The sequence below is a fragment of the Ammospiza caudacuta genome, chromosome 1, assembly GCF_027887145.1.
Source record: "Ammospiza caudacuta isolate bAmmCau1 chromosome 1, bAmmCau1.pri, whole genome shotgun sequence".
Lineage (NCBI taxonomy): Eukaryota > Metazoa > Chordata > Aves > Passeriformes > Passerellidae > Ammospiza > Ammospiza caudacuta.
Window position 1 is genome coordinate 131,464,957 of NC_080593.1, and position 25,224 is coordinate 131,490,180.

At 40.9% G+C, this 25,224-nt stretch overlaps 2 protein-coding genes across 3 annotated transcripts in view; one reads left to right on the top strand and one right to left on the bottom strand.

Annotated features, from left to right (window-relative positions):
- The first annotated feature begins 1,525 nt into the window (after window positions 1–1,525).
- LOC131563138 (cytochrome c oxidase subunit 6C) lies at window positions 1,526–6,968 on the top strand. 2 transcript variants are annotated; one of them, XM_058813039.1, is made up of 4 exons: window positions 1,526–1,634; window positions 2,236–2,363; window positions 3,893–4,034; window positions 6,844–6,968. In XM_058813039.1, exons 1-3 carry the CDS (start codon window positions 1,568–1,570, stop codon window positions 4,019–4,021), a joined length of 324 nt encoding a protein of 107 aa, XP_058669022.1. In that variant the 5' UTR covers window positions 1,526–1,567; the 3' UTR covers window positions 4,022–4,034; window positions 6,844–6,968. The 2 variants fall into 2 exon arrangements, with proteins under 2 accessions (XP_058669022.1, XP_058669030.1); XM_058813047.1 differs by having other exon boundaries at window positions 3,893–4,017.
- Window positions 6,969–9,826: 2,858 nt separating this feature from the next.
- Window positions 9,827–25,224, bottom strand: part of VPS13B (vacuolar protein sorting 13 homolog B) — a 429,435-nt gene continuing 414,037 nt past the window's right edge. The window contains exons 59-62 of the mRNA XM_058820123.1: window positions 20,797–20,973; window positions 18,258–18,360; window positions 17,347–17,596; window positions 9,827–11,805 (exon numbers count right to left, since the gene is read on the bottom strand). Of these exons, the coding sequence (XP_058676106.1) occupies window positions 11,560–11,805; window positions 17,347–17,596; window positions 18,258–18,360; window positions 20,797–20,973 (776 nt within the window). The 3' untranslated portion in view covers window positions 9,827–11,559. The remainder of the gene's footprint in view (window positions 11,806–17,346; window positions 17,597–18,257; window positions 18,361–20,796; window positions 20,974–25,224) is intronic.

Here is a 25,224-nt window from a genome sequence, read left to right on the forward strand (position 1 = left end):
ACATGGATGTCATGCAGGACTGTGTCAAATGCTTTGCACAAGACCAAGGGGGTGATGTCAGTCACTCATCCCTCACACACCACTGCTGTGACCCTGTTCTAGGAGGCCACCAAATTTGCACAATTTGCCCTCGGTGATACATCTTGCCATTCTTTCTGCATGACATCATTAACATTTGGGGTTTTTGTGTTAGTCCACATGGGAAAAACTCTTAGACAGATATTCTTCATTTTAGTCTCAACTATTGTTACAAACTTTTCTTCAGTTTGAGAGAATGTTGTCCAAATTGCATCTATTCAAACTGCTATTGCAAAGAACATTCTTCCAGCTTGTAGCCACAGCTGTATGATTTCCCTCTGAAATTTTCTACTGACACTTATTTCTTCTTAATTCCATCGTAGAAAAAGCAACTGCTCTTCAGTTTTAAGGGTCCATCTCTCTCATTTGATGTCAGGATCTGCTGGCTTTGGCAAGGGAGAGAAAGGCATGAATGAATGCCTCACTGCACAGGAGGGACTTGTTTTTTCAAGCCAAGAATTTATAGCATTTGGTGAAAATCTCACAGAGACTCCCCAGGAATACAGATGACAATTCCACGTGCAGGTGGTGATTAAGTGGAAGTCACAGGCAAAGCATATGTTCCTCATTTTCAAGCAAGGAACAAAATGTCTAAGGGACATCTAGAAAGGATTACAAATGGCTTCATTTCTTTCTAGGCTTGGCCAATAATTCCTGGCAAACTCTCTGTATAAAGGCCTGAGCCCCTCAGCCTAATAATGTCACCATTCAAGTGGGTGACTTGATTTTCTCCCATGGCTCTCAATAGAATCACAAAATGGTTTGAGCTGGAAGGAATCTTAAAGATAGGAAAAGGGACCTGAAGATGAGGCAGTGTGTGTCCAGGTTGCCAAGAAGACAAGTGGCATCCGGGCCTGCATCAGAAAAGGAGTGGCCAGCAGGACCAGGGCAGGGCGCTGTACTCGGCCCGGTGAGGCCACACCTGCCAACAGTTCTGGGCCCCTCATTCAGGAAGGGCACTGAGGAGCTGGAGGAGTCCAGGGAAGGGCAGCGGAGCTGGGGAAGGCTCTGGAGCCCAAGCCCTGAGCGGAGCAGCTGATGGGGCTGGGGGTGCTCGGCCGGAGCAAAGGAGGCTCGGCCGGGACCTGAGCGCTCTGCAGAGCCCTGAGAGGAGCCTGAGGCCAGGGGGGTCGGGCGCTTCTCACAGGTAACAAGAACAAGTGACAGCACAAGAAGACATTGCCCCAGGCTGTGCCAGGGGTGGTTGGGGTTGGACATTAGGAAGAATTTCTTCACAGCAAAGATGATTGAACAAACACTGGAATGTGGAGGTGGTGTTGCGTCGTTCCTGGGGCTGTTTAAGGAAAGACTGCACTTGGCACTCTGTGCCAGGTCTGATTGGCGCGGTGCTGTTCGCTCCCAGGCTGGACTCGATGCTCTGGAGCCTTTTCCAATGCAATCCATCCGGCGGTTTGCTCCCACACGCACCGCGCACTGCGCCCGGCAGGGTTTGACCCGCGCCGCCCGCCGTACGCCGCTGCCGCCGCGCATGCGGAGTAGCGGTGCCGCAGCGGGAGCGAGGCCGGCGGCGCGGAAGGACCTTGGTGCGGAGCGAGGTGAGGCCGCCCCCGCTCCCGCCGCGGCTCCCGCCGCTCCCTCTCCCTCCCCTCATTCCCCTCACTTCCCTCCTCATCCCCATCCCCAGGGCCGCCAGCCGCCGCTCCCCGCTTGGCCGTGGCCCTGCGGCAGCCCCGTGACCTCTGCGCGTCCCCGAGGGTGGCGGAGCCGGGCCCAGCCGTGGCGGCTGCAGCGCGGGGCTGGGGCGCCCTGGGCGCGGGACGCGGTGCGGGGCTGGTCCCAGCCTGTCCCCGGTACTGCTGAGAATGTCTGCTGACATAAACAGCAGGACAGCAGGCCTGGGAGGGGAAGAGCCTGCGGGGAGCGCAGCATTAGTGTGAACAACGAAGGCCAGCCTTGATTCTACAAATACTGGGTGTAAGGAGTGTAAGAACTTAAACTAGAATCGTGTCATAAATAGGTTGGCTTGAATTTTGTCCCTTAAATGTTCTCATTGGAAGGTCAAACGCACAGGACCACTGTTGCTTATATTGTGAAGAAGATTCTTGCACAATACAAAAAGAATGACCTCTCTGTAGTACCAGAAATTGTTTTAAGCAGAGCTTCTCCCACAGTTCTCTTATTTCTTTTTTCTTTCAGGAAATCCAGTCACCATGTCGGCTGCACTGTTGCCAAAGCCCCAGATGCGGGGCCTTTTGGCCAGGAGGATGAAGTTTCACCTCATTGGGGCATTTGTGGTGTCTATGGGATCTGCAGTTTTGTTCAAGGTGGGCTCTGTGGTCATTCGGTTATAAACTGGGCTCATTGGAATATTTAAAGAATTCATAATATTTTTCTGTTGAGATTGGGTTGAGCTGTTCATCAGAAAGGTTTAGTAATATATTTTTGTAAGCATCTTTCCAAAGCACAAATAAATTTTCCTAATCTTCATTTGCAGAAATGATGTGACTAAGCTGATGTTTCATGCTGTGTGCTCAAGGTCACGCAATTCCTGACAACTGGACCTTGAGTCTCCCAAAATGCTCTTGGCCATTCACAGCTGATCTCGTTTACCCAAGATCCTTTGTGCTTTGGTCTGCCACAGTTTCTGAGACTTGGGAGAGTTGTCCAAGTCTTGTTTTATTTCTTGATTGACTTCAGGGAACTTGCTCGAAAGCAATTTGGAAAACTCATCCTTCACACTGAAGATATCAGTGTGGGAAAACCTAATGTGGTCTTTCTGTGCTGCTCTGGAGGTGTTGTGTGGAAATGGAGCATTATGTTTCCAGAAAAACACCCTTACAGGTTTGATTTCTGATAAAGATCAGAGCAGTTCTTTATTAAATAATTCTTGGATCTCATACACAAAGCAAACAACACAGTGTGAATTCTTGTGGAAGAGCTGGATCTTGGTTTTCCCCTGTAACTCATGCATATATATTGGCAGCATTCGAGTGCTCAGGAAGTTGTTGACAAAAGTGACAAGAGATGAAGTTAATTTCAGGTTTTTCACAACTTCTCGGAGCCACAAATGCCTGTCAGAAACAATGAGCTCACACATGTACTTAACACATCTGTTGAGAGGTAGACAAGCTTGTTTGTGGTCAGACTTAGAAAATAATTTTTTAGCAGTCTCTGTGTCAGTGCCTTCTTGGCACCCCCATGTTAACACACTGGTAAGGTGGCAGACCAGACTTAGAACAGTAACATGGATCTCAGCAGCCATTGACTTTGTTTCATGTCACATGCTGTTGTACAAATCCACTTCAGAATTTTTTTCAAGCATTTGGGAGCTTTTTGAGTGTATCCCTGTCCTTCAGGTGAATGGGTGTCCAAGAAATGGGAATTGTGGCTTTTTATGTTGGTGACCAGTAAGAGTGGCTTGGCAGTCTTGTAAAATTGTACCAGATGTAGTTGACTTACAGTGTAGCTCAAATGGAGCCCTTCAGTGTAGGATGCCATTTTATCTGGAGTTTGAGTTTTGCAGAGGCACAAAACTTGCCATAATGATATGTTTTGTGTATAAATCCATTAGCAGGGAGGGTGTTGGACACTGGCATCAATACAGATGGAGTGGTTTTGGATTTTGAAAGTATGATGTGCTACCTTTTTTAAGGTTTTCATTCAGACATTTGTTCTCCTGACCAATGATCAGGTAGCCTGACCTGTGGGTTTTAACAGGAACAAAGGAATGTTTAATAATTTGAGCTAAAGGCCTTTTAGATTAATATCTACTGATAGACATTATGGAACTAACAGAAAAAAAATCTGTTCACAAAGCTTTGCAAACTTTGATTTTCTGTGTGTTGCTTTCCAGTTTGCAGTTGCTGAACCCAGGAAACGAGCTTATGCAGACTTCTACAGAAACTATGATCCCATGAAGGACTTTGAAGCCATGAAAGCAGCTGGTGTGCTTGAGAGTGCACCATCCAAGAAGTGTTGGTAAGCTGCACCTGCAGGTAATGAGCCTCACTGCATTGCAACAGGAGTGAGATGATTTCAATGATTTCAGTGACATGGTGTGCTTCTCCTTGGAGGGATCTTCCTTTTTTTTTTTTCAAATTGAAAGGGTTTTGCAAAGAAAAAGGATACAAATTGCACGTAAGAGACCTGGGTAATAAAAATGTGGAGAAACAGGAGAACTGGGCTCTGGGGAATAAAGGCAGGATAGAAGCTCCTGAGTACCTTCTGTGTAATTTGTTTCAGTTGTGGGTACAGGAGACAGAGTGATGATGCCAGGCCTTTGCCCTCCTCACATAACCATGGAGAGGAGACAGAGCTCTAATGTTAAACTCCAAGACTTGCCTGGTTCCACAGTTATGTTCATGCTGTCACATCTTGAACTGCTTAATTTGGGCCTGTCTGTATCTTCTGCTTGCATACTTGTGGTGGTACAGTGAGGGAGAAAATGGAGAGGCTGATTCTCTCTCATAGCATACATCTTAATGTAAGAAACAGATATGCAGACAGCTTCTGCATATCACTTTGTATTTTGAAGTTGGTGAGAGAGGGAAATACATCTGTATACACCTATATATATATATTTTTTTTTTTTTATTTTTTTTTTTAAATCACAGTGGCATACAGCTCTGTGTTCTAATAATCACATTTTTGCCATATTGTATGAAGCTTGAATAGAACTTTGTTCACAATACTCTTTTTTTTAAGCACTTGACACTGCCTTTTTTAGGAAAACTACCCAGATTTGTTCTCCCTTGCTAGTAACACCAGGAAAAAGTCTTGATTTCAGCTGTGTTGTGGTTATTAATAACTGCACTCACTGAGCTGCACAAGCTGATGTGACAACTCAATAGAGTTCCTCCCCCTTTCTTGGTGCAAATTTTTTACATTGAGTTCTCTGCTTCTCCTAAAATGACTTCAGACTAATCTAGAATGATAGTTTTTCATTCTTTTGGAATGTTTTCATATTGTGATCATTACGTGATAATCTGTGGCTTTAATTATCCTGGCCAGCTGGATTTTCTCAGCTTGTTTGCATGAACAATCAAGATTGTATAAAAGATTCGTACTTAACACTGTGAACACTGAATTCTGTTCTATGACAATCTGGAACTATCCGGCTTCTGCTTAGCACAGTTTCTTAAAAAAGTTCAGAGCTCCATGTCTTCTAAAAAATTATCAAAAAAGGCAAAAAGTCCTTGTGTCAGTCTCAGCTTTTGACAGTGGGTTGTTTTTTTGTTTTTTCTTTGTGAGAGTGGGATGCTGCTGTTCTTTAGCCATGACTGCAACAAATCTAAATAATGAAATTATAAATTTACCTAGTTTAAATCTTGGTAATTCTGCTTCTGATTCAGTCCTCTGGCTGTCTTATAGTCACTTTTAAACTTCTTTATATACTGGAATTGCATCCTTTAGTCAGGTGGCCTTCATCAGTGTATTCTGAAGGGCCATCTGGTGGTAAAATAATTTCAAACAAACATTGTCAACAAGGATGCATGTTGAACATTTAATTCAAATCATGAGCAGGATTTATTCCTGTACAAATAGAGCTCCACTCTCAGCCTGTGTTCCCACTGGCAGCTTTAAAAAAAATTGCACATCATGTGCACCTGTTAAAATTAAATGTTTCCTAAACAATTTTTCCATTTCTTAATTGTACTGACTCCAAAGAAAACATGGGAGAGAAATAGTCTTTTGTGATTTTGTTTGAATTGATGATGTTTCTTATTCCTTAGCCTGTTTATAAAAGAACAGATATTTTTTCACTCTTTCGTAGTGGAAAGAGGTTGGGTTTTTTTGTGCCTGCACATGAATACAAAAGTAGAAGAAAGGGAAAACAATGCCAGTGTTTCAAATGTTCTGTAAAGGCTGTAAAAAAAGGACAAGTACCCAGAACAGATGGAAGACATTTTTGTTTGCCTCAGAAGTTTAAATTTTAGCTATTTTGAATTTTTAGCCATTTTTGGTGTAGTTACCTAAAGGATACAGTGATCATGCACAGTCTGCATCTCCCAGTTTACTGCAGTATGTCCTGTATGTGGCAGTAAATGCAGTGGCTTAACCTCACTGAGCACTCTCTGTGGAACCAGTCCTTAGCCCCAGAATTGAGGAGGGGGTTGGGTGGGCAGGAAGGAGTTCATTAGTTATGGTGGGAGCATGGCATTCTACACCAAGTTTGTTCCTGCTGGGCATGGAGGCACTTTGGCACCTCCCTGTGAATTCACACTTCTCCATCTGCTTGGATGTCCACAGACTCTGGTGGTGATACTGACAGTGGAAATTGAGGTATAAGTGTGAGGAGTATCTGGCATCTGCTGTGTGCTCAGCCATGGGATGAATGGGGAAGCTCAGAGTTTGGTGCTAACCACTTTCAAGACTCTTGTCATGGAACACAGCTGGTCTTGGATTGTGTTCAGTATAATGGGGAGAAGCAATTTGAATTTGGTTTTCTTCCTTCCTTGGTAGGCTGCCTGCACCACTTGTTTCCTCTCTGGCTTCTCTCCGAAAGCTGCATTCCTTTCTCCTGCAGACCCTCAGCAAGACTGATTCAGTTACCAGTGCAGCATATATAGTGAATCTGATGTGCTGTGCAGTGTTGTTCCAGCTCTTGATTTGTTCCATGTTTCACTTCTGTTTGCCACATGAAGGGTGTGTGAAACTTCAAGCTCAGGAAATAACGGGGAATTCCTCTAGACTAAACTACCGCATAAACATTTCTCTGCTGCTTTGCATTTGTACATACTGATATGTTCACTTAGAGCATGAAGTTTGTCCATCATAACTTAATGGGCTTTTTTTATCTTGCAGATTCCCTTGCATTTCAAGAAGACTTGATGATTGAACCTTGTTTGTTCACTGAAGTGTAAAGTGCAATGCGCCACAGTGCATGGCACACTAATGCAGCTCAATAAATAAAATACATATGTCAGTGACATTTAGTTCTCTTCATTAATGTAGAAATACTTAAAGGCTCAGGTACTGGGTGGGTGGAAGGAGGGGTGGAAAGTCTTCAGAACTTGCCCAAGATGACAAAGTCTATCTTTCCTCCAGGAATTATTTGCATCTCTCTTTTGGCCAAATTCCACATTTGATAGCACAGTATATGCTTAAGCAGTGACAACTAGTTTGTCCCAGCTGTTTATGGGAATGTGTGAGAGGACAGATGTTGCAGGAAGGGAGAGGATGGATTTCTGGAGGGGTCTGTGTTACCTCTGGCTTCACAAGGTGAGCTGACTTTGAGATGAAAGAATTTGGCTAGAAATTCTGGAAATACATCAGCCAACCTTTTTGTCTTTTTCTGCTGTCACCGCTGTATTGTCTTCCTTACATCAGCAGACTGTTACAGCAAGACTTACAGACTCTGCAAATGCCCATTCTTACACATGGTATATTAGTTACTCTAATTGGAAAATTACTCCAAACTGCAGGCATGTTCCCATCTAATTGATGTACAAGAGGGAAGGGGGTACAGGCAGACAAAGTAAATATTGTATTATGGTAATAAAAATCTTGGTATGCTGCTTTTAGACATGTATCATCTTTTTAATATCTGGAAGTAGTCAGCTAAGCATAGTTTGGATCCCTGCTACATTCTATGCAGTCTGAGGCACGATGCTCTGTCTTGGGCCATGATAACCTGTCAGTGAGAACAGACTTTGTCATTGCCTCTTGCTCAGGATGAAGAAGGTACTAGAACTGCAGCTTTTGTTTGCTAAATGTGGATACTTAAGAGAGCAGGCAAAAGCTGACTGCATGAAAGGAAGGAAGTCTTTGTATGAAGCAGCATGACAAATTAGGCCATCTGTGTTGTATTTGAAGGTCTTCGGTTCAAATCCTGTTTGGAATAACTCTTATTATTTTACATGGATCATTAACTACTTAACACTTAATAGGTATCCTTGAACAACATTTGGACTAATGAAAGCACATAAGTAATGTATGTGATCCAAGACATTTTATAGAGCAACATGGGATTTTCTTTAAACTTCCCATGTAGACAGTGCTTCCTTTAAGCAAAGAAAGAATTTGACATTAGTGATGCTGGGGCAACCATCTAGTAATCAAAATACCCCAGCTCCTATAAATGTAAACCAGAGCTTAACAATAGCAAATGATAGCCATTTATCTTCCCAATGTATAGTATAAACAGTGTATGCCATTAAGTACTGACTAACATTTTCTCAGGCCTGTCTGCAGGTTTAAATAGCCAGAGGTCTTCAGTCTTACTGACAGCTTCAGAGGCAAAGAAACTTGCTACTGCCAGGTGTGCAGGTTAATAGACATGATTCCCTTGTCAGTCTAGGCCCTGTATTCCTCACAGTTGCTATGAATTAATTTACTGTTAAATTCTTAGTTTCCTTTAAACTGTTGCAGCCAGCAGCAGTTATTGCAGTCTGTGTTCCTTCAGCTACCAGCTCATGTGATTTAAAGAAATGAGAGTTTTGTGACTGAAGGCAATTTTTGACAGATAGAGCAAGCCCAGGGATGTCTCTGGCTAAATGTATTTAACAAAGGAAGCTGAGTTCTAACTTCTGTGGCTGTGCTTTGAGAGTCTGCAGGCTGCAGTTGTTGCTTTCTGGATGCAGTCTGGTTGCACACTGAATACAAGGCAAGTACTTCCCTTAAGCAGGCAATGCCGACCATCCCACAGCCTGCTTTCCTCTGGAGTAGGAAGGGAGTGCAAAGCTGGATACCTCACCTGCTTTGCTGAAATCAGCACCAACCTACCAGGTTTCCTTTTTTTTTCTTAATTAATTTTTTTTTCCTTTGCCAGCAAGAGTTCAGCTAATTCTATCATACAAAGAATTGGAGTGGGACACAGCATAGTACAAGACCTATGAATCAGACCCCAATCAGTTGCTTGTTACAGGGCATTCTGTTTCTAGGAGATGCAGAGCTGAAAAACATGCTTGGCTCTCTTGGAGATTACCCCAAGTGTCTGAAGGTTTTTGCTATATTTATGTATGAAATGATATATAAAAAGGAATTATTTGACCTAAACTGCTTTGGGAAAGGTCTTGCCTGACTACGGCTTCAAATTTTTTGGCTAGCTTACTTTATTCTGGAGTGTTTGAGGAGTGATTGATTGTTCTGGAAGCAAACTAAAAAGACAGATTTGAAGTTGTGAGCTCTCCAGGTCTAAAGAGCGTTATGAGAGTAGGCATGTTTTAAGAGTACACATTGCACTGCTTTAGCAGCTAAGTACAGGCAGCTGCTCTTTGGACAACTTTGTTTTCATAGTTCACACAGCTCATATGTAGGAGAAGTTGATTTATGTGCCGTCCCCGCTCGTTTCCATACATGTGGTCAGAAGGGGGAGAAAGAACCTGCCTAATGCAGTAAAGATGCAGCTCTATTCACTGAAGAAAAGTGTAATTTAAGCAAGTGTTTATTCCAGGAGAATGTAATTCAGGAAAAACACAAATGAATCTTAAAAAAATGGCTGAAATCTACAAACTTTTAGAAATGAAACTGCTGTTCCTCATTTTATACAGGTGTGTTTGCATCCCCTTGGCTTGTCTGTGTACTCCATAAATAAGGAACAGATTAGTCTAATTGAAATGGTGAGTACAGCGCTGTTTTGATTCAGTTAGTCACAAAAGCATAAAACTTTTCAGCACACGTTTTTGGCAAGCTAGTCACCAGTTTTTACTTCCAAAGTATTGTCACGATCTATTGCATTTTCTGGTACACTACAAAGTCCAGTGACCAACTGGATCTAATGGGGCCCTCATGAAGCTTATACATCTACATCTTGTAACCAAATGAATAAACAGCTCACAAGAACAAGTATTACAGGAATAGCTTTATTATCTTTAAACAATTTAATTATATTACAATTTATCCATCAATATGCAAAATTAGAAGTATTAAACAACTTCCATAAAATACTCAGGAATGAAGCACATGTGTGTATATACATATACATTTTTAAACAGTGTTATTTAAACAGTGACTAAGTTACTAAATCATTGGATGAAATGTTCATAATGGATGAGCTTATTTCACAGTCAGAAAAGGACAATGCAGACCCCAGCCTCCTTTATTCTTAGTAGATGAGACACAGCTTTTAGGAATATCTTTTAACAAAACAGAACTCAAGAGAAAAACATTGCAGTTACTACATTCTTATTTACTGTGCATTTGGTCATATCAAGTATGCATAGAAGTTATTAGCTATAAAGCATATGCTCCAAATGGTGATCACATTTTATTCCAGTTTTGGACTCCAATTCCAGCCATGTTCAGGAATCTCCACACATAATTCATTTTGGTAAGCATATAGAAAAAGAGAGAAAAGTTAACAAGCATAGCTGAAAACCAAGTAAGCTTTTGGTTTTAAAATGAAACTGCCATAGCCAAATTTGGTGTATAAAGTCATCTAACTGTGCCCAGGGACTGATTTCTTGTCTACTACAAGAAATGCAGGTGTTTAACATATATTTGTTAGTGTATTGTGATGGCATCATTAACTGTTAATGTAGTTGGTGCCTGTGGGTCCATAGTTTTCAATCAACTTAAAAAAATCTCATTTGGCTTAGTACATATTTGAAAGGCCACATTTTTTTATCAGTTGGAAGATGATAAGCATAAAATGAATTAGGGCTGAAGGGAGCACATACAATGTAGTGGTGGCAGATCAGAAATGAGCAAGACCCCACAAGGTGTACTTAGCACCTGCACATCTGGGTTACATTGAGCTTGGAGATTTTAAGGAGACAGCTCTGTTTCTTCAGTTTTTGAACTGCATGTTACTGGCTTCCAGTTAATGAGCAGACAACGCACAGTCATACATACATTGAAAGTACTTCTGAAAATTTGATGGTGGATAAAATAAAGTTTCTGTATACAGACAGTTTTAAAAATAAAGTAATGTTGTAGTTCATGTTTTGTTCTCCAAACCACACAAAGGCACTAGTTTACATTATGGACTAATGTCCTGCAGAACTTCAGTCAAATAAAGGAAGCTATTTTAAGGTTAAAGTGGTGCTAAAACCCAGCTGTCACTAGTAACTTAAAACAGCCACACTGGGTTTAGTGGGGGAAAATGCTTTGCCTCAGGACGCACATGTTGGGGGAGTGTGGGTGTGGGGGGAAAGGCTCAGCCTTGAGCAAGTTTTTACAGCTGAGTTATAAACCTGGTTTATAACAGAAACTGGCAGACCCTAAAATAAGATATAGAGGTATTGATACACATTTCTGTGTGTGGTAAAAACGTCCGTATGCACGTAATTTTCCCCCATTCTCTTAATTTTTGGTTACTGAAAAGAAAAAGGATTTTGATTAAGCTGTAGTCCAAGGCTGTTCCTTCTCACTTTATTCGTTTGCCAGAACACTTTCCTTCCAGCACTAGTATTTTGGCTAGGAAGCAGGAATGTTGTCAAGATTAGAAAAGCTATTGGGCTTTGTTATCAATTTCTACCTCCTCAGAAATTACATGCATCTCTACTTGATGTAGGTTACTGCAGAGAAAGCACCGCTTTCAAACTGGTACGGCATTACTACACACACCAGAAATAACTCTTAATTAAATCCTTTCCTCAAGGCTTTATTTTTCACCATGGTGAATTTGCTAATGAACACCTGGGCAAAATTGGGATCAACTACATACTGATAGGTCTTTGTTATAGTCAGGGGCTGCTCAGCAGCCAGGGCTGGCGGGGCCGGCGCTGCGGCGGTGCTGGCGGCGAGGTGGCAGGAGGCCTTGGTGATGTACTCCACCAGGCGGCTGTACTGCTGCTCCGACAGCCTCTCCCTGGCGCCCTCGGCCTGCAGGCAGATAGGGTACAACAGTCACCGAGGGTCTGACAGCAACTGAGCTGAGCAGCAAGGACAAGAACTTCCACATTTCGCTGATAAAAGTCTTCCTGCATCAAATCTTAAATAGTTTAAAGGATTTTTTAAATCATGAATGTTCTCCCATAGTTGAGTCCTTGGTGAATTAGTCCTCTCCTCTGCTGTTTTGGACTTCTGAGAAGCTCTAACTCTGACACAGAAAATTTAAGGAGTATCTTTTGAGAATTGGTCAAGAGTAGAACTTTACAACAGATCAACTCCTTGTATTGAAATCCCTTTTAGAATGGAAATCCCTTTTAGAAAAATGTCAGTAGCTCTTGGCAAGGCTTATCATACAGAAATTCTATTTAGCTAAAATATTTCAGTCTTTTTTAACTTGCTTAATTTAAAATCAGGACTAGAAGCTACTTTCCAGGTGAATGTTCTATGGCAGGATATATCCATCTGCTTCTGGCAACAAAACTCATCCACACAAGGACATTTTTCTAAACAAAAAGGTTTTACTAAAGATGATTTAGGCATTTTGTTTCTGGAAAAAATATTAAGGGATCTGTGTTTTGCAGGCTGAAATAGGTAGAGGTTGTTTAAGATCCTAGCAAGAGGAATGCAAGTGACCTACCCTAGCAGGAAAAAATACAGTAGAGCAAATACTGTAATCTGTCATATGGTTGCAACCAGATAAACTATTATCCAGAAAAGCTATGGGCAAACCTGGCTTTGGAAGATCAATCTGCTGTGCCCTTGTTTTTGAAGTTGAGGCTGACTGTGACTAGCTTGAAAAGGGAAGGCAAACAAGCAGACATCAAGCTGGTTGCATGGCCTCAAAAAAACTGTATTTCAGAAATCCCACCGTGGATACTACAGTAGTATGACAAGCTAAGCCATTCAGAACAGAAGTTACTTCCAAAATATTATAATGAAGAAAAAGGCAGCAGCTCTAACAGGGCTAGGGTTTGATGCTTCCTTATTTTAGACTTGGAGAATTGCTGACCAGTTTAATTTTTATAGGATTTAAAATTTCCTTGCTGGACATCATGCTAAGGATTTAAAGACTGCTATCTTCTGCCTGTATTTCAGGGAGTTTTACAGGTCTTGCTAGATAGAATGATACTTTCAAACAGTGCCATTAGATTCACTTCAACATCCACAATCAGTATCCTGTCATGTCTCTGGACTGCAAGACTCATTTAAATACTCTGCTGCTTATTTGAAGAAAGAATTAATCTGATTGATAGATGGTGACAGGTGTCACATTCACATGAAAAAGTCCCCTCTTTTTTTTTTTTACTATGCCTTTGGAGATGGATTTGCTGCTCAGCGAGTAGAAACACTCCTGTTTTCAATCATCATCACAAAATTGCTAAAGGAAGCAGGCTCATGAACAAGCTCAGAAGTTTAAGGTTGAAGCCTATGCCTAGAAACAGCAGAAATGATGAAATGGGCAGAGGAAAGGGTTGTTTCCATGAATGACCTTAAGGCAGGGAAAAATCAGAAGGCAGACTGCTGCAGCAGACTCCAGCTAACAGTGGAGAATGGTGTCTGAACCACGACTTTGGTCTGGTGGCTCAGTGAAAGTATCTCAGCAGTCAGTCTGTTACAGCAGTTGAAAGGAGAGAAATATGCTGAAGTACCACCTTTGTAAACTGGATTTTAAGTTACAGGGTAAATTTTGGATGTAGGTGGCTTCATATTTTTTCCTCATTTCTCCTAGGGAGGTAAGCCCAGGGACAGCTGGGTTCTGCCTCCACATTGTCCAGAAGATCCTGCTTACCAAAGGAGATGGAAATGGTGCTGGTATCCCACTCATCTACTTTTGTGAACACATTCTTCATTAAGCCCCAGGCCATTTTCCACAGATACAGCATAATTATGCAGAAGGAAATATTAACTATGGTTGGATGGTCTTCCAAAGTAACTGGGACCCTGCTTGCTTTTAGATGACTTCATCTGTTAACTGTCTGCTTCTGCAGCCAGTTTCAGTTTGGCTTATATTTTCAAGACAAGAAAAATTTGGAATTGATGTAATTCTACATTTTTTTCCTAAATGGGACCTAAGATTGTCACTAAGTGCCCTCACTTGCTGCTTTGAATATTTATCATGTTGATATCCAGATCACTCAGGGATTCAAAACTTGATTGAGGCTTGCTTAATGTAGCTCCTAGAAGAACATTAGAGATATCATGTCCTTTCATACTGCCAGGCCATACTTTTGGGCTAAGAACTCCAGTATTTTTCTAAAATTCCTCCCATTATGGTTTATAATGAATAAGCCTTCAGCAATTCTAACTCCACAGCAGCTACAACACCTGTGCTGTGCAGTCCAGATGGGTGTAGCACTGATCTACTCCTCTGTGCACACTGATTAAGGAGATCCAGCTCTTTAGGATTATTTTCCATTGCTTTGAGAAATCCAAAGATTACTTTTGAGCTCCAGAGATGGTAACACATAGGAGTATTAAAAAAAAATCTGGAATATCTGAAATTCCAGGGCCCTTCAATTTCTTCTTGTCTTCTTGATGTTATGAGCTATACCAAGAGCAGCTGGAATAGCAGGACTTTTGAGTTTGACATCTGTCTGGAAACAAGCAGTGTCTCAATTACTTTGGAAGACAATCCAAATACAATTAATGCTTCCCTTTCAATAACAAACTTGTCAGTGCCAGAGTTTTTAAGAATCCATCCAGGCTATTCCTGTCCAGATGGATTAACTTATATCTTGTGGAGGCGAACAAGGCATCAGGCAAACCTATTGCTGAAGGAGTCAAAATATGCTCTATAACATCTCTGGTGATTACAGCTGTAGAATAACTCACGTTTTGTTTCTTAACTGTTCCAAGAAGTTGAGGAGAGGGAATGAGAGAAACTGTTTTGGGCAGAGCTGAAACAAAACTTTTGGCAATTGTTTTTGTGAGCGGTAATGCAAAAAAGTCAATTTTTATAGCCTTGAAATTAAATGTTTCAATTTCTTGTATTATTCCTAGTATCTTTGACTAAACTAATCAGAAAAATAGACATAACTTATTGGTAACATTAGTTCTGTTTTGCTAAACTCAAAATAACAATCTGGTTCACCTGACTGGGCATTTTCCAGCTAAAAATTGAGGCCATCTTTGCAAATGCTATCATGCACAGACACTTCAGCTGAGGACACCTTCACTGTAACACAATGGCCTACTATTTTAATACTGAGGAGTTGTGCCTATTTAGGCATCACTCTGCAGCTTAGAGCTGCTCATCTTCAAGTTACAACTTGTTCCTCCTAAGGTTCCTTCTCCTAATCACATCTGAAGACTTTGTAGAAGCTCTTGTCAGGAAGCTGAATGGAAGCTCTGGCTCCCATCAGCACCAGTGCTGCATGTGACACCCAGACCACAAATTCAGCTGCAGAAAGGAAATCACCAAGTATGAGATCTCCCAATCCACTAAAAAACCAACAAATATTAATTACAAAACACTCTATGTAATTACTAAAACTGTATATGAAGCTTTTTGGAATCTTTCATTGTGTAGCTGCCTTAGCTGCCTTAACATAAAAAAATTAAAAATATTTTATTCTCTATTTCTTTCAACTGCTCTTCCTCACAGCACATTTCTTTAAATTTTTACAAGAATTTCAGTATCAGTATCTGTATTCTGAAGGAATGTTTTGCCAGGTCTGTTTTGTACAACATCACTCAACTTTTGCTGTCTTGCCATCACTGACTTGGCTCCACCTGGGACACAGGCACTTTTCCCATACATTTTCACTGTGTTCTCAAGAGGCTGCATCAGCAAAAGAGATGCTGGGCTCAAGGCTTACAGCTCCTAGAGCTGCATTGCTTCACCATTTGAGTAAGACTCCCATATTTCCACCCATAACTTCAGAAAAAAAAATTATGTATTTGGTCCAGTACCTCCAAAGGAGGATGTTATGCACGCACGCGTGTGGGAACATTAGACTCTGCATTTGCCATGCAGGGTTGCTCTGTGCATTCAGGGGCCCCATTTGCCCATAAATCCTACACATTCCCAGCTGTAGCAGCTGTGGGGACCAGAATTAGGCTCCCTGTCCCTCGCCTTCCCTTCTGCCAACCAGGCAGACCCTCTGCACCCTTCATCACCCACTTGCAGCAAGCTGCCCTTCCCCCACAGCAGCAGCCTTCTCCCTACCCCTCGGAAAACCAGATGCAAAGACAACACTCCAATCCAATAAAAAAAGATCTGGGCTGGTGCTAAAGTTAGGATTAGGATAGGGTGAGTGTATCCAGTGCCTTAGGAAAGTGATTTTTCTTCTTCTTCCCTCCAGGTCACTAGCTCTGGACTGAGCAGGACAGTCTGGACTCTGACAGTCTGATGTGTGCCTCCACCAACCACTCAGCACTCAGGGACAAAAAAAGCTGAGCTTTGCTCATTTGCTTCACAATTTAAGTAATCCCTCATGTAGCTTTGTGGTGAGAGAAGGCAACTTCAGTCAACAGTTCTCTGTGAGACTGAGGTTAGTGGAAAGACAATAAATATAAATAGAGAATTCAGCACTAAAGAAAGCTTTTACAAAAATACTCAAGTGCTGTCACGACACAGATGAAGTCCTTGCTGAAATCAACAGCAAAACTCTTCACTGACTTCAGCAAAGTTAGGATTTTACTGAAGGTGCTCCTACTTTTTGTCACACCTTATACTTCAGGGCTTTTATGTGTTCTTTTTTTATATTTGAAACAGAAATTTCTGGTATAGCAGAAAACTATAAACTACCTGGCATACTTTTATAAAAACTGGGACATGCATGTTCGTTTTTGAAATGCTCTCTCATATGACTCTACTTGAGAATTTAATACAATAAACATTGTTTCCCAAAAGTGTAAAAATATAACATTCTTCTGCCATTAAAAGAAGATAATTAATCCAAAAGACCTCAGTATTCAATAGCTTAGACATCTTTCAACATGAAGATGAAGCCTTTATGCTCTTACTGGCAAACACTTGGTGCATCCAATCTCAGAGAGGGACTAATCCAATTTAAAGCTAGCATTTGCAGAAGAAGGATGATCTAAGGAAGTAAATACAGCCAAATAAGACCACTGTGCTAGAAGAGACAAGATAAAAGCACACTGAAAGGAGCACCAGCACCACTGAACTGCTAACAGAATTCCCAGAAGAATAAAAGGAACTGCTTTTGCTGGGACTTTGTAGGCACAGGGTGCAATGCTGACTTGCCAAACAGTGTTCACCTCATGCATATGTAGCCATGAGAACCTTTTCAGAAAAGAGGTGACACTTACCAAGAACTCAGACTTCCTCTACTTTCTCCCTCAGAAAATTTCTGTCATACATATGGTACATCACAATCAATAAGAGAACAGAAGGGAGGAGACACATTCACCCAAAAGGAATCACAGCCAACTAGAAGAGGCAAATCTCCTGGTCTGGCACTTCAGCCTCTGGCCTCCCAGCCCAGAGGTGAGTATTCCCACTGCCAAAAGCACCAGCATCAGTGTAACTTCGTCATTGAATGGAAAAGGTACTCAAGTCTTTACCTCCAAGTCAGAAGGCACTCTCTGTTGTTTTAGCTGCACCTTCAGCAGATCTTTTTGCTGATCATCTTCCAGACAATCGATTTCAGTCACGGGGAAGGCCTGCTGCTGTGTGTCTTCACTGATGCTCACGACAAAGAGCACCTCTGAGGTGAGCAGCAAGCAGCCTTCATGCTGCTGGCCCGATCCGCTCACAATCATGACATCTAAGGCCATATGAACCTCTGGCCTTCCCAGAGATTGCAGCATTTTCCTGCATTATCAGGTTAAAAAAGGACAAATAAAAGACAAAAAAAGAACTAGTTAGAGCATTGGATCCTCCAGGACTTATTCTGATCTCTGTTTTTACTTAAGCCTGTAGCTATCACATATGGATGTAAAATAAGCCAGGGAGTGTACTCCAAAACTCCATTACTGAAAGATCTAAGACTTCAGATTTAAAGAATGAATGTGAAATTGTTACTTATCAAAACCCCTCAATCACTCACCACAGAATTGGCCTAATATCTGTGCTAGGTTAGCCTATTTCCCATCCTATTTCCTTGATAATAGAAAAATTACCCTGAGAAGTGGCTCAGAAATTCAGTGCAGAAAATAAAACTATCTTCACTAACAGCTGTTTCTGGAGATGTGCAGTGTTTTTCTTGGGCTCAGTGCAATGATAAAATAAGTAAGAACTCACTGAATACTATTAAATAAAGATCAGCTCTGTAGTTTCAAAGCTGGATGCAGATCAGCAGCCCATCATTTGCAGATTGGGTTTCTATGCACTACCTTTGTGTTTAGTGTTCCTAAACAAACTGCCATAACTCAGCCTTTGCAAGGGAAGCCTTTCCTGTTAACTTGACCAGAGGCCAGGAGCTATTAATAAACAATGTGGATGTAAAAATGAGCAATTGTCTAAATAATGTTACCAGACATATTTGACGTGGCTGTTTGGAGCCTGCTCAACATGTTGATCATTTGGATGAGAGCGCTGCTTGGGAAGCTGAGAAAGTCCAGCTCCATGCAAAATACCTGCGGGTGAGAGAATTCAGGTTTTTTAGTGGTTGTTTCTACAACGCAGTTACGTGTTGCAGTGATGTCATCTGTTTAAAGCAGTTCATAAAATAGTGCAGATCCAAAATGATGTCACATCTCTGGAAGCTGTAGTGAAGATAATTCATTAAATATTACAATGCAAGAGTTGTGCACTTAACCCCCATGATCTCGCTTTAGCAAGAAACAAAAAAGCCCCACTGTGTGTTCCGTGAATCAGCTCTACACTTGCAATCAAGAGAAGCATAACACTCCTGAGAGCCATCCCTTCAGAGCAGGATCAGACACATCACTTAGGATTTATGTAGAAAAAAATCAAGACCATTGTTAACTTTCTTGCTTAATATTCAAATACTTTCATATACGTGTCACCATTGGTACAAATTAGAAGGCAAGTTTGCCTAGATACTGCATTTAAATGTTCAGTTACTTAATCCAGCTGTTAAACACAGATCCATGTACATTTATGAGATCTCCTGGGGCATCTGGCTTATTGTGAATTCTTCTTAGTGCCAGCACAGAATGGAGACTACAAGCAGCAGTTAAGCAGGTTTCTTAAGAGACTCTCCAGAGCTGAAGATGGTACAGTATGTATGATTTTAGATGGCCTGTAAACATTCAATGATGAGGTATGGTCACCAGAAAGAATGTGTGGGATGCAAAAAAAATTCATAAATTAACTAGTTTTAAAAATTTTTACATGACAGACGTGGAGTAGGTTATGCAGCAAGCACTAGTGTTACATGGTTTGGTGCAAAGTTACTCTTTTACAAATGTACTTCTTTACAAATAAATTAAGAGGTTTTCTTTTGTCTAAGCATTCCAAAGGCATAAGGGTGTCAATAACTTAGATTCCCTCTTACACAATGGATAATAATTTAAACAAAACATCAGCAATGAAAAAAAACCCTTTAATTTTTAGCACACATGTTGATGGTAATACTTAAAAGCAGCATCTCAATTGTAACAGTTGGCTTACCAAGGTTCTCAGCATTATGTGAGTGAAAATGTTATTTACAGATGGAGACAGAGAGAACATGTGTTTATTTCTGTGTGGTCCTCCACCCCTTGGTCTCCCCCAAGAGACACAGTCCCACTTCTAATCCAGTTGTGGGTAAGAGTTACTTGAACTCTTGTGTATTTTCCTCTCACGCACTGTCAACTATTGATATAGTTTTATGTTTTTTCCTGGCTAACTCTTTTTGTCATGGTCATGGAAAACATGATGTCTTATATACCATAGTACCATATCTGCAATGAAAAGTGTCCCTCTACTACTATGAGTTTCTTGATAAAAACAGCAGCAGAATTAAAACTAGAAATAATAATGTCCTGGGCAGCAAAGCCAACACGGAGACAGCCAACAACAGAAAAAGCCTTCTGATTTTGCTAATATGGTAATATGGGTTTTACACCTATGGGGGGTACAATTCAGGAGAACAGCTATTATTTATGATTATACAAACAAGATAAAGTTGATTTGAAAGAATTCTTATAATTGTTTCATTATTTCTTTTACTAGATGGAATGAGCTGTGGGTGTTGTGGGAAGCATCCTAACCTTAAGCTCTATGAGAACTACTTGTATTTTAGTTAACACATGCATAAATGTTGCTAGTGATTAAAGGCATAAATATTCAAGTTTTTTCTGGTATAATTAGTGAGGTGGAATTATTGACACATTGTCCTTCTATCAGTATCCTGCTTCTTTCCCCTGACTCCCTCCATCTACCATTTCTTCTTAAATATTCAAGCTGAAAGTGATTTATTGATACTGGAGACAATTAAATTAGTGTATTTTGATATTTTTATCTTTTACACTTTTTGTTTGTCCAGAATTGTTCCCATCAATTTGAAAGGATTTAGCACCAGTGCCATTCCCGCTGGAAACCTCACCTCTGGTTGCTCTAAGGTTAACCATGTATCTGAAAACAGGACTGTCTTCTCGTGAAGCTCCAGTTTAAAGGGGATGCTCCTACTACAGGACTCACTTCTTTCTCCCTCTCCCTAACTCACTCTTTGTGTTAGAGATAGCCCAACTCTTTCCCTGCCATAACAAAGCAATCTCAAAATAATGCTCTAATTGGAGATAGTGTTGCTCTAATCCTTTTATGTCAAAAACTATTTTTCAAGCACATATGTTTCTGTAACTAATTCTACTGTATTCCAAGAATTACTTCATGCTTTCTGCATTCTCTGTTTCTGTGGCTGTGCATCGCTGATCAGTAACACAAGAGAGAAGCACAACACTATGGCGTTTCAGAAAAGCAGCAGAGCATTTGTAACTACTTAGCCGTGGCATTTCTAAACCTTTCTCTAAGTCACACAATACTGAGCTGGATAAATAAGACATAGCAGGTTGTATCTGAATAACATTTTAAAATTTAAATGGAGGTGTTGGAAATATGAAACTCACCGTAACCTGTCTGGGAGACGAGCTCAGCTGCCCCTCCAATGGGCTTTGTGAAGACGCCCATGATTCCCTTCCCCACACCCGAGATGACCCCTCTGGCTTTATGCCCAGCAGAAGCTTGGGCCTCAGATACCCGCTGAAAATTCCGCATCGGCTGATCCACAATCCCAGCAATTGCACCTGAAAAAACAAGAGTCTCCAGTAAGTGGTGAAGATAAATATTCTGGAATAAGAGGAAATCTTACTACTGGACCTGAATATTGGTTGGATTCAAGACTGTACCCCATTCTTATACAGCTATTTAGCATTTGACCAATTAGGTAAACACTATCTTAGCTTCAGTTAAGATCTAACCTTTTTTTTTTTAACATTTAGATCACCTAACCTTACAGTATGTTTTCCTCTTTTGACTACTAATGCTAAATGCTTCTGCTGAATTAAGTTAGTTTGGCTCATTCTGTGTCATAATGAGTATTCTGAAAATGCTGGGCTAGGAATAAAATCCTCCAGTTTTAGACAGCTAGAGCTGCTATGGAAATGAGATTTTCACGTAAGTGCAAGATTGACTTCATGAGAATAAAAACTGTTTGTATTCAATACATCATTTTTATATCCTCTTCCACTGCCAGAAATGTTCATAAGCTAATGCAACTTTTGATATATGACTAAGATTAGCAGAATTAGACTTTGAGACTTTTTGTTACTTTTTTTGTGAAAACCATCATATTTTACTTTAATGTGCATGGGTCAAACTTTTACAAGTGACATAGTGACCTTCCCAGCTTTTAGTATCAACAGAGAACTTCAACTTAAATCTTCCTAAATGTAAACAGGTATCTGAGGTGGTACATTTCTTTGATCTTGAGTTTATGCTAGCCACTTAACCACAGACATGTCTCTAGTTGTTGTAATTTTGATAGATAAGCTATTTGGAGATAGCTATGGGTACAAGGATTGGACAAAGCCACAGCAGTCTTCCCGACCTGAGGTGCTTTGCTCAGTGAAAAGCAAGTCTGAGGCTTCTTGGTCAGGTCTCAGTTTGCACCTGCAGCTACAAATACCAAGATAAAACAATTATTTGAGGAGTAGGATTGAGTGTCACTCTGGTTACTAGGCATTTTCACCTCAACCTAGACATCTTTGAAAGTCCTGCTTTGTAAGTGGAAGGAAATCCAGGCATAATTCCACAGATTTGGACAATCGCAACCGAGGTATTTGGCCCCATGTGTTTACCAGCGTGACGTGCACTAGGCAGTGAGCTGCTAACTGGTCTTCAGATGGTTTTAGTTACTGTCACTGGATAAATAAAGAAATTGCTGACTTTAAACAACAAGAACTAATATAGTATTTGTGCACAGTCACTGTCCAAAGAAAAGAAGAGGATGAGAAGTAGCACACATTTCCCCAGATCCTTGTCCCTGGGATACTATCGATCAGGAATTCAGGAAACTTGCATCCCCCATAAATGCCTTCCTCTCCTCTTAGAGAGAATTCTCCCAGAATCTGTAGCACTAGCTTTTTGACAAATGTATAGTATTTCCACAGAAAATGCTGGTCTGTCTTTGAAGTGATGCCTGGTTTTAATTGAGGTCACTCACTGAAGCTGAGTGTGCAGCTGAACATTCACCTTTTGTACCACAAAGGCCACAAAGCTTTTTCCTTAATGCCATGCTATTGAAATGATACAATTTTCAATTCATTACTACTTGCCAGCTGTTCCTGCTGCTTGATTAAAATAAAATCTCAACACCACATTAGACAATTGGGATTGTTTGTCCAGTCTTTTGTGCAATTGGGATGCATTTGAAGGCATAAAACAATACTTGGTGTAGTCCTAAGTTACAATATTATACTATCCTGTGACCTCCTTCACCCTATCTATTGAGGTCATCCACAACAACTGCACTTTCAGAACAGAAGTTATTGCCTTATAAAATGTAATCCACCTAAGTCCTAGCACTAGTAAATTATTTACTGCAATATACTTGAACAAAGTTATAAGGTAATAATAAGAGCCTACTGCAAAGGACCTGTGGTATGCTCCAGGCACTCCTCAGCTAGAATTAGGCTCCAAGGACAAGGAAACAGAATGGAAACTACTGTGACTGTGTTATATAAGAATATTTATGTAATGCCCCAAATAATCTATAGCTTAATTAGCCACTTTTTAGTAATTTCACACTTTCTGTTATTCTGGCATTTTATGCATGCTCTGAACTTCTCTGTGAAGACATTGCCCTTTTGTATCTCAAATCCTTTTGCAAGTCTTGTTGTTCTACCTGCAAAAAAAATATACCAAATGATCTTCTCTTTCTCTGTAATTCCTTATCTTGAATTGCAACTCACTGCCATAACTCATTTATGTACCGTGGCCATGCCCACAATCACAAAATAAACTAAACCTTACTCCTTTCACTGAGGAGTGGCTGGTCCTACCACCCTTGTGTGGGGAATCCAGATCTGTGCAGCTCCTTTCCTGTGTGCAGCATGTGTGAGCAAAGGAAGCAGACACAGACCAAAGCCTGAGCAACCTCAAAACCCAGCAGCAGCGAGAGAGTGGTGACACACACGTGAGGCTCAGGGCACTCCTCACCCAGAAACTGTGCAAAGCACATCTTCCTGTGCCCCTGTGGCTTCTTGTGTTCTAACAGAGTTCTTGGCAGGAGCACCATGAGGGATGGACTTACCACAGAAAGTCTCTCCCCGCCAGATTTCAGTGGGGTATCAGGAAAGCACAGCATGGAACCACATGTAGTGGTTCCTCCCTTCCCACTGTCGTTCTCTCTCACATGGTGTCCTACTGCTGTCCCTGTCCTTTCCCTGTAAAATGTCCCTTGACCAGTATTTTTTTAATTAAATGAAACCATTCTCCGTTTTTCCTTTTTTTTCCTTGCCCTAAGCATTTGATTTTATATGCATGTCCACATATGCACACACAGATTATGCATGTATAAAGAAAACCTCAATAAAATTAAACACCAAAGCAACAAAACAAAAACATATTCTTCCATTACTGGACCAAAGAGGTTCCAGCAACAACATAACATCTGCTAAACATCAGATGGGGTGCACTCTGGTTAATACATGTTGCTCAGTAACAATAAAAAAAGTTACTTTGATAGCTACAAAATTCAGATAGTTCAGAGTATATCACTGGATTACTTCAAGAAGAATTTGATTACGGGCAGCAACTGGTTCGTGTGCAGACTGACAAAGTTTGGTGAACGTAGCACAGCTTACGGACCTTGCCAAACATCAGATTGCTTGTGACAAATGCTTTCAGAGCAAGACATAATTGGAAAAAATCCCCCACTAAGAGAAACTGGCCATGCTTTGCCATGAGGCTGGAAGCTGCCCAAGCTGAAGCCATTTTGCTTCCTTCTCTCTGTTGTCTTTCAGGACTGCCTCAAGTGTTTCACACCAAAACCAGGGCTGAAGCATAATTTCATCACAGCAAACATCACATAAAAATACAGCTCAAGGAAAAAAGCACCTGTTGCCATGAACTGATGTAGTTGCATAGTTAGTGTGTGGAATAGCACACAATTTCAGGATTAGCACTGGCTTGTGCTATCTTGTGTTGTAGATAGGCAAATATAGAGTGGCCCTGACTCAGTGAGAGTGTACAGCAAGAACAGCTACCACCACCTGTAATAACAAAAATCTGAGCTTCTGAAACCCAGGCTTTGCCTTCTCTACCAGGATAGTTACACTGTCAGGCAATATGAGTCAATTCACTTCCCCAAAAGCACAAAGGAGTAACTTAAATGCTGAGCACTTCTGCCATTGTAAAAAATAGCTTTTTGAATAGTTGTCATCTTTTTGGTTATTTAGACATGCTCAACTTCCTAAAGGCAGCCACTTCAGTGTAGTATTTTTCACTAGGACAAGCAGTTGAAAATACAGCCGATAGTTTCAATAGTCTCTTTTACATGCTTAAAAGTTAATATTTTAAGTTTGACCCTGTCACACAAAATGCAAAAGATAGTTCCTCAGTGAGGGGTCAATCATCTAAATATTTTACCAAAAGTTTCATTGCATTTTTGCCTAAACATATAAAAGGAAAAAACACACCTATCATAAGCTGTTGCTTCTTTTCACACACAAGTATTACTAAAATGACCCAGAAATCTCCCCCAAATTAGAAAAGAAGACAACAGCTGGCCAAAGATAACAATCAAATCAAACAACACCCTGACAGTGCTTGAGTCATTTAAAATGAGACAGGACAAAGCACTTAAGAATGTACCACAGGGAACAACTTGCACGGAGGAGGAGACGAGAGTACATGATTTTGGCCCCAGTTCAGCAAAGCTCTTAAGCACATGCTTAAGTGCTCTGCTGAATCGGGGCCACCGTGAGCCAGATTTTCACAAAAATCAGAAAGGCACCTCTACTTTCTGGGTAGAGACCACTACACACCGATGAACT

Coding starts and splice junctions, on each gene's coding strand:
- LOC131563138 (XM_058813039.1), top strand. CDS start 1,568: ATGCGGAGTAGCGGTGCCGCAGCGGGAGCGAGGCCGGCGGCGCGGAAG. Junction 1,635..2,235: donor GGACCTTGGTGCGGAGCGAG/GTGAGGCCGCCC, acceptor TTTTTCTTTCAG/GAAATCCAGTCACCATGTCG. Junction 2,364..3,892: donor GATCTGCAGTTTTGTTCAAG/GTGGGCTCTGTG, acceptor GTTGCTTTCCAG/TTTGCAGTTGCTGAACCCAG.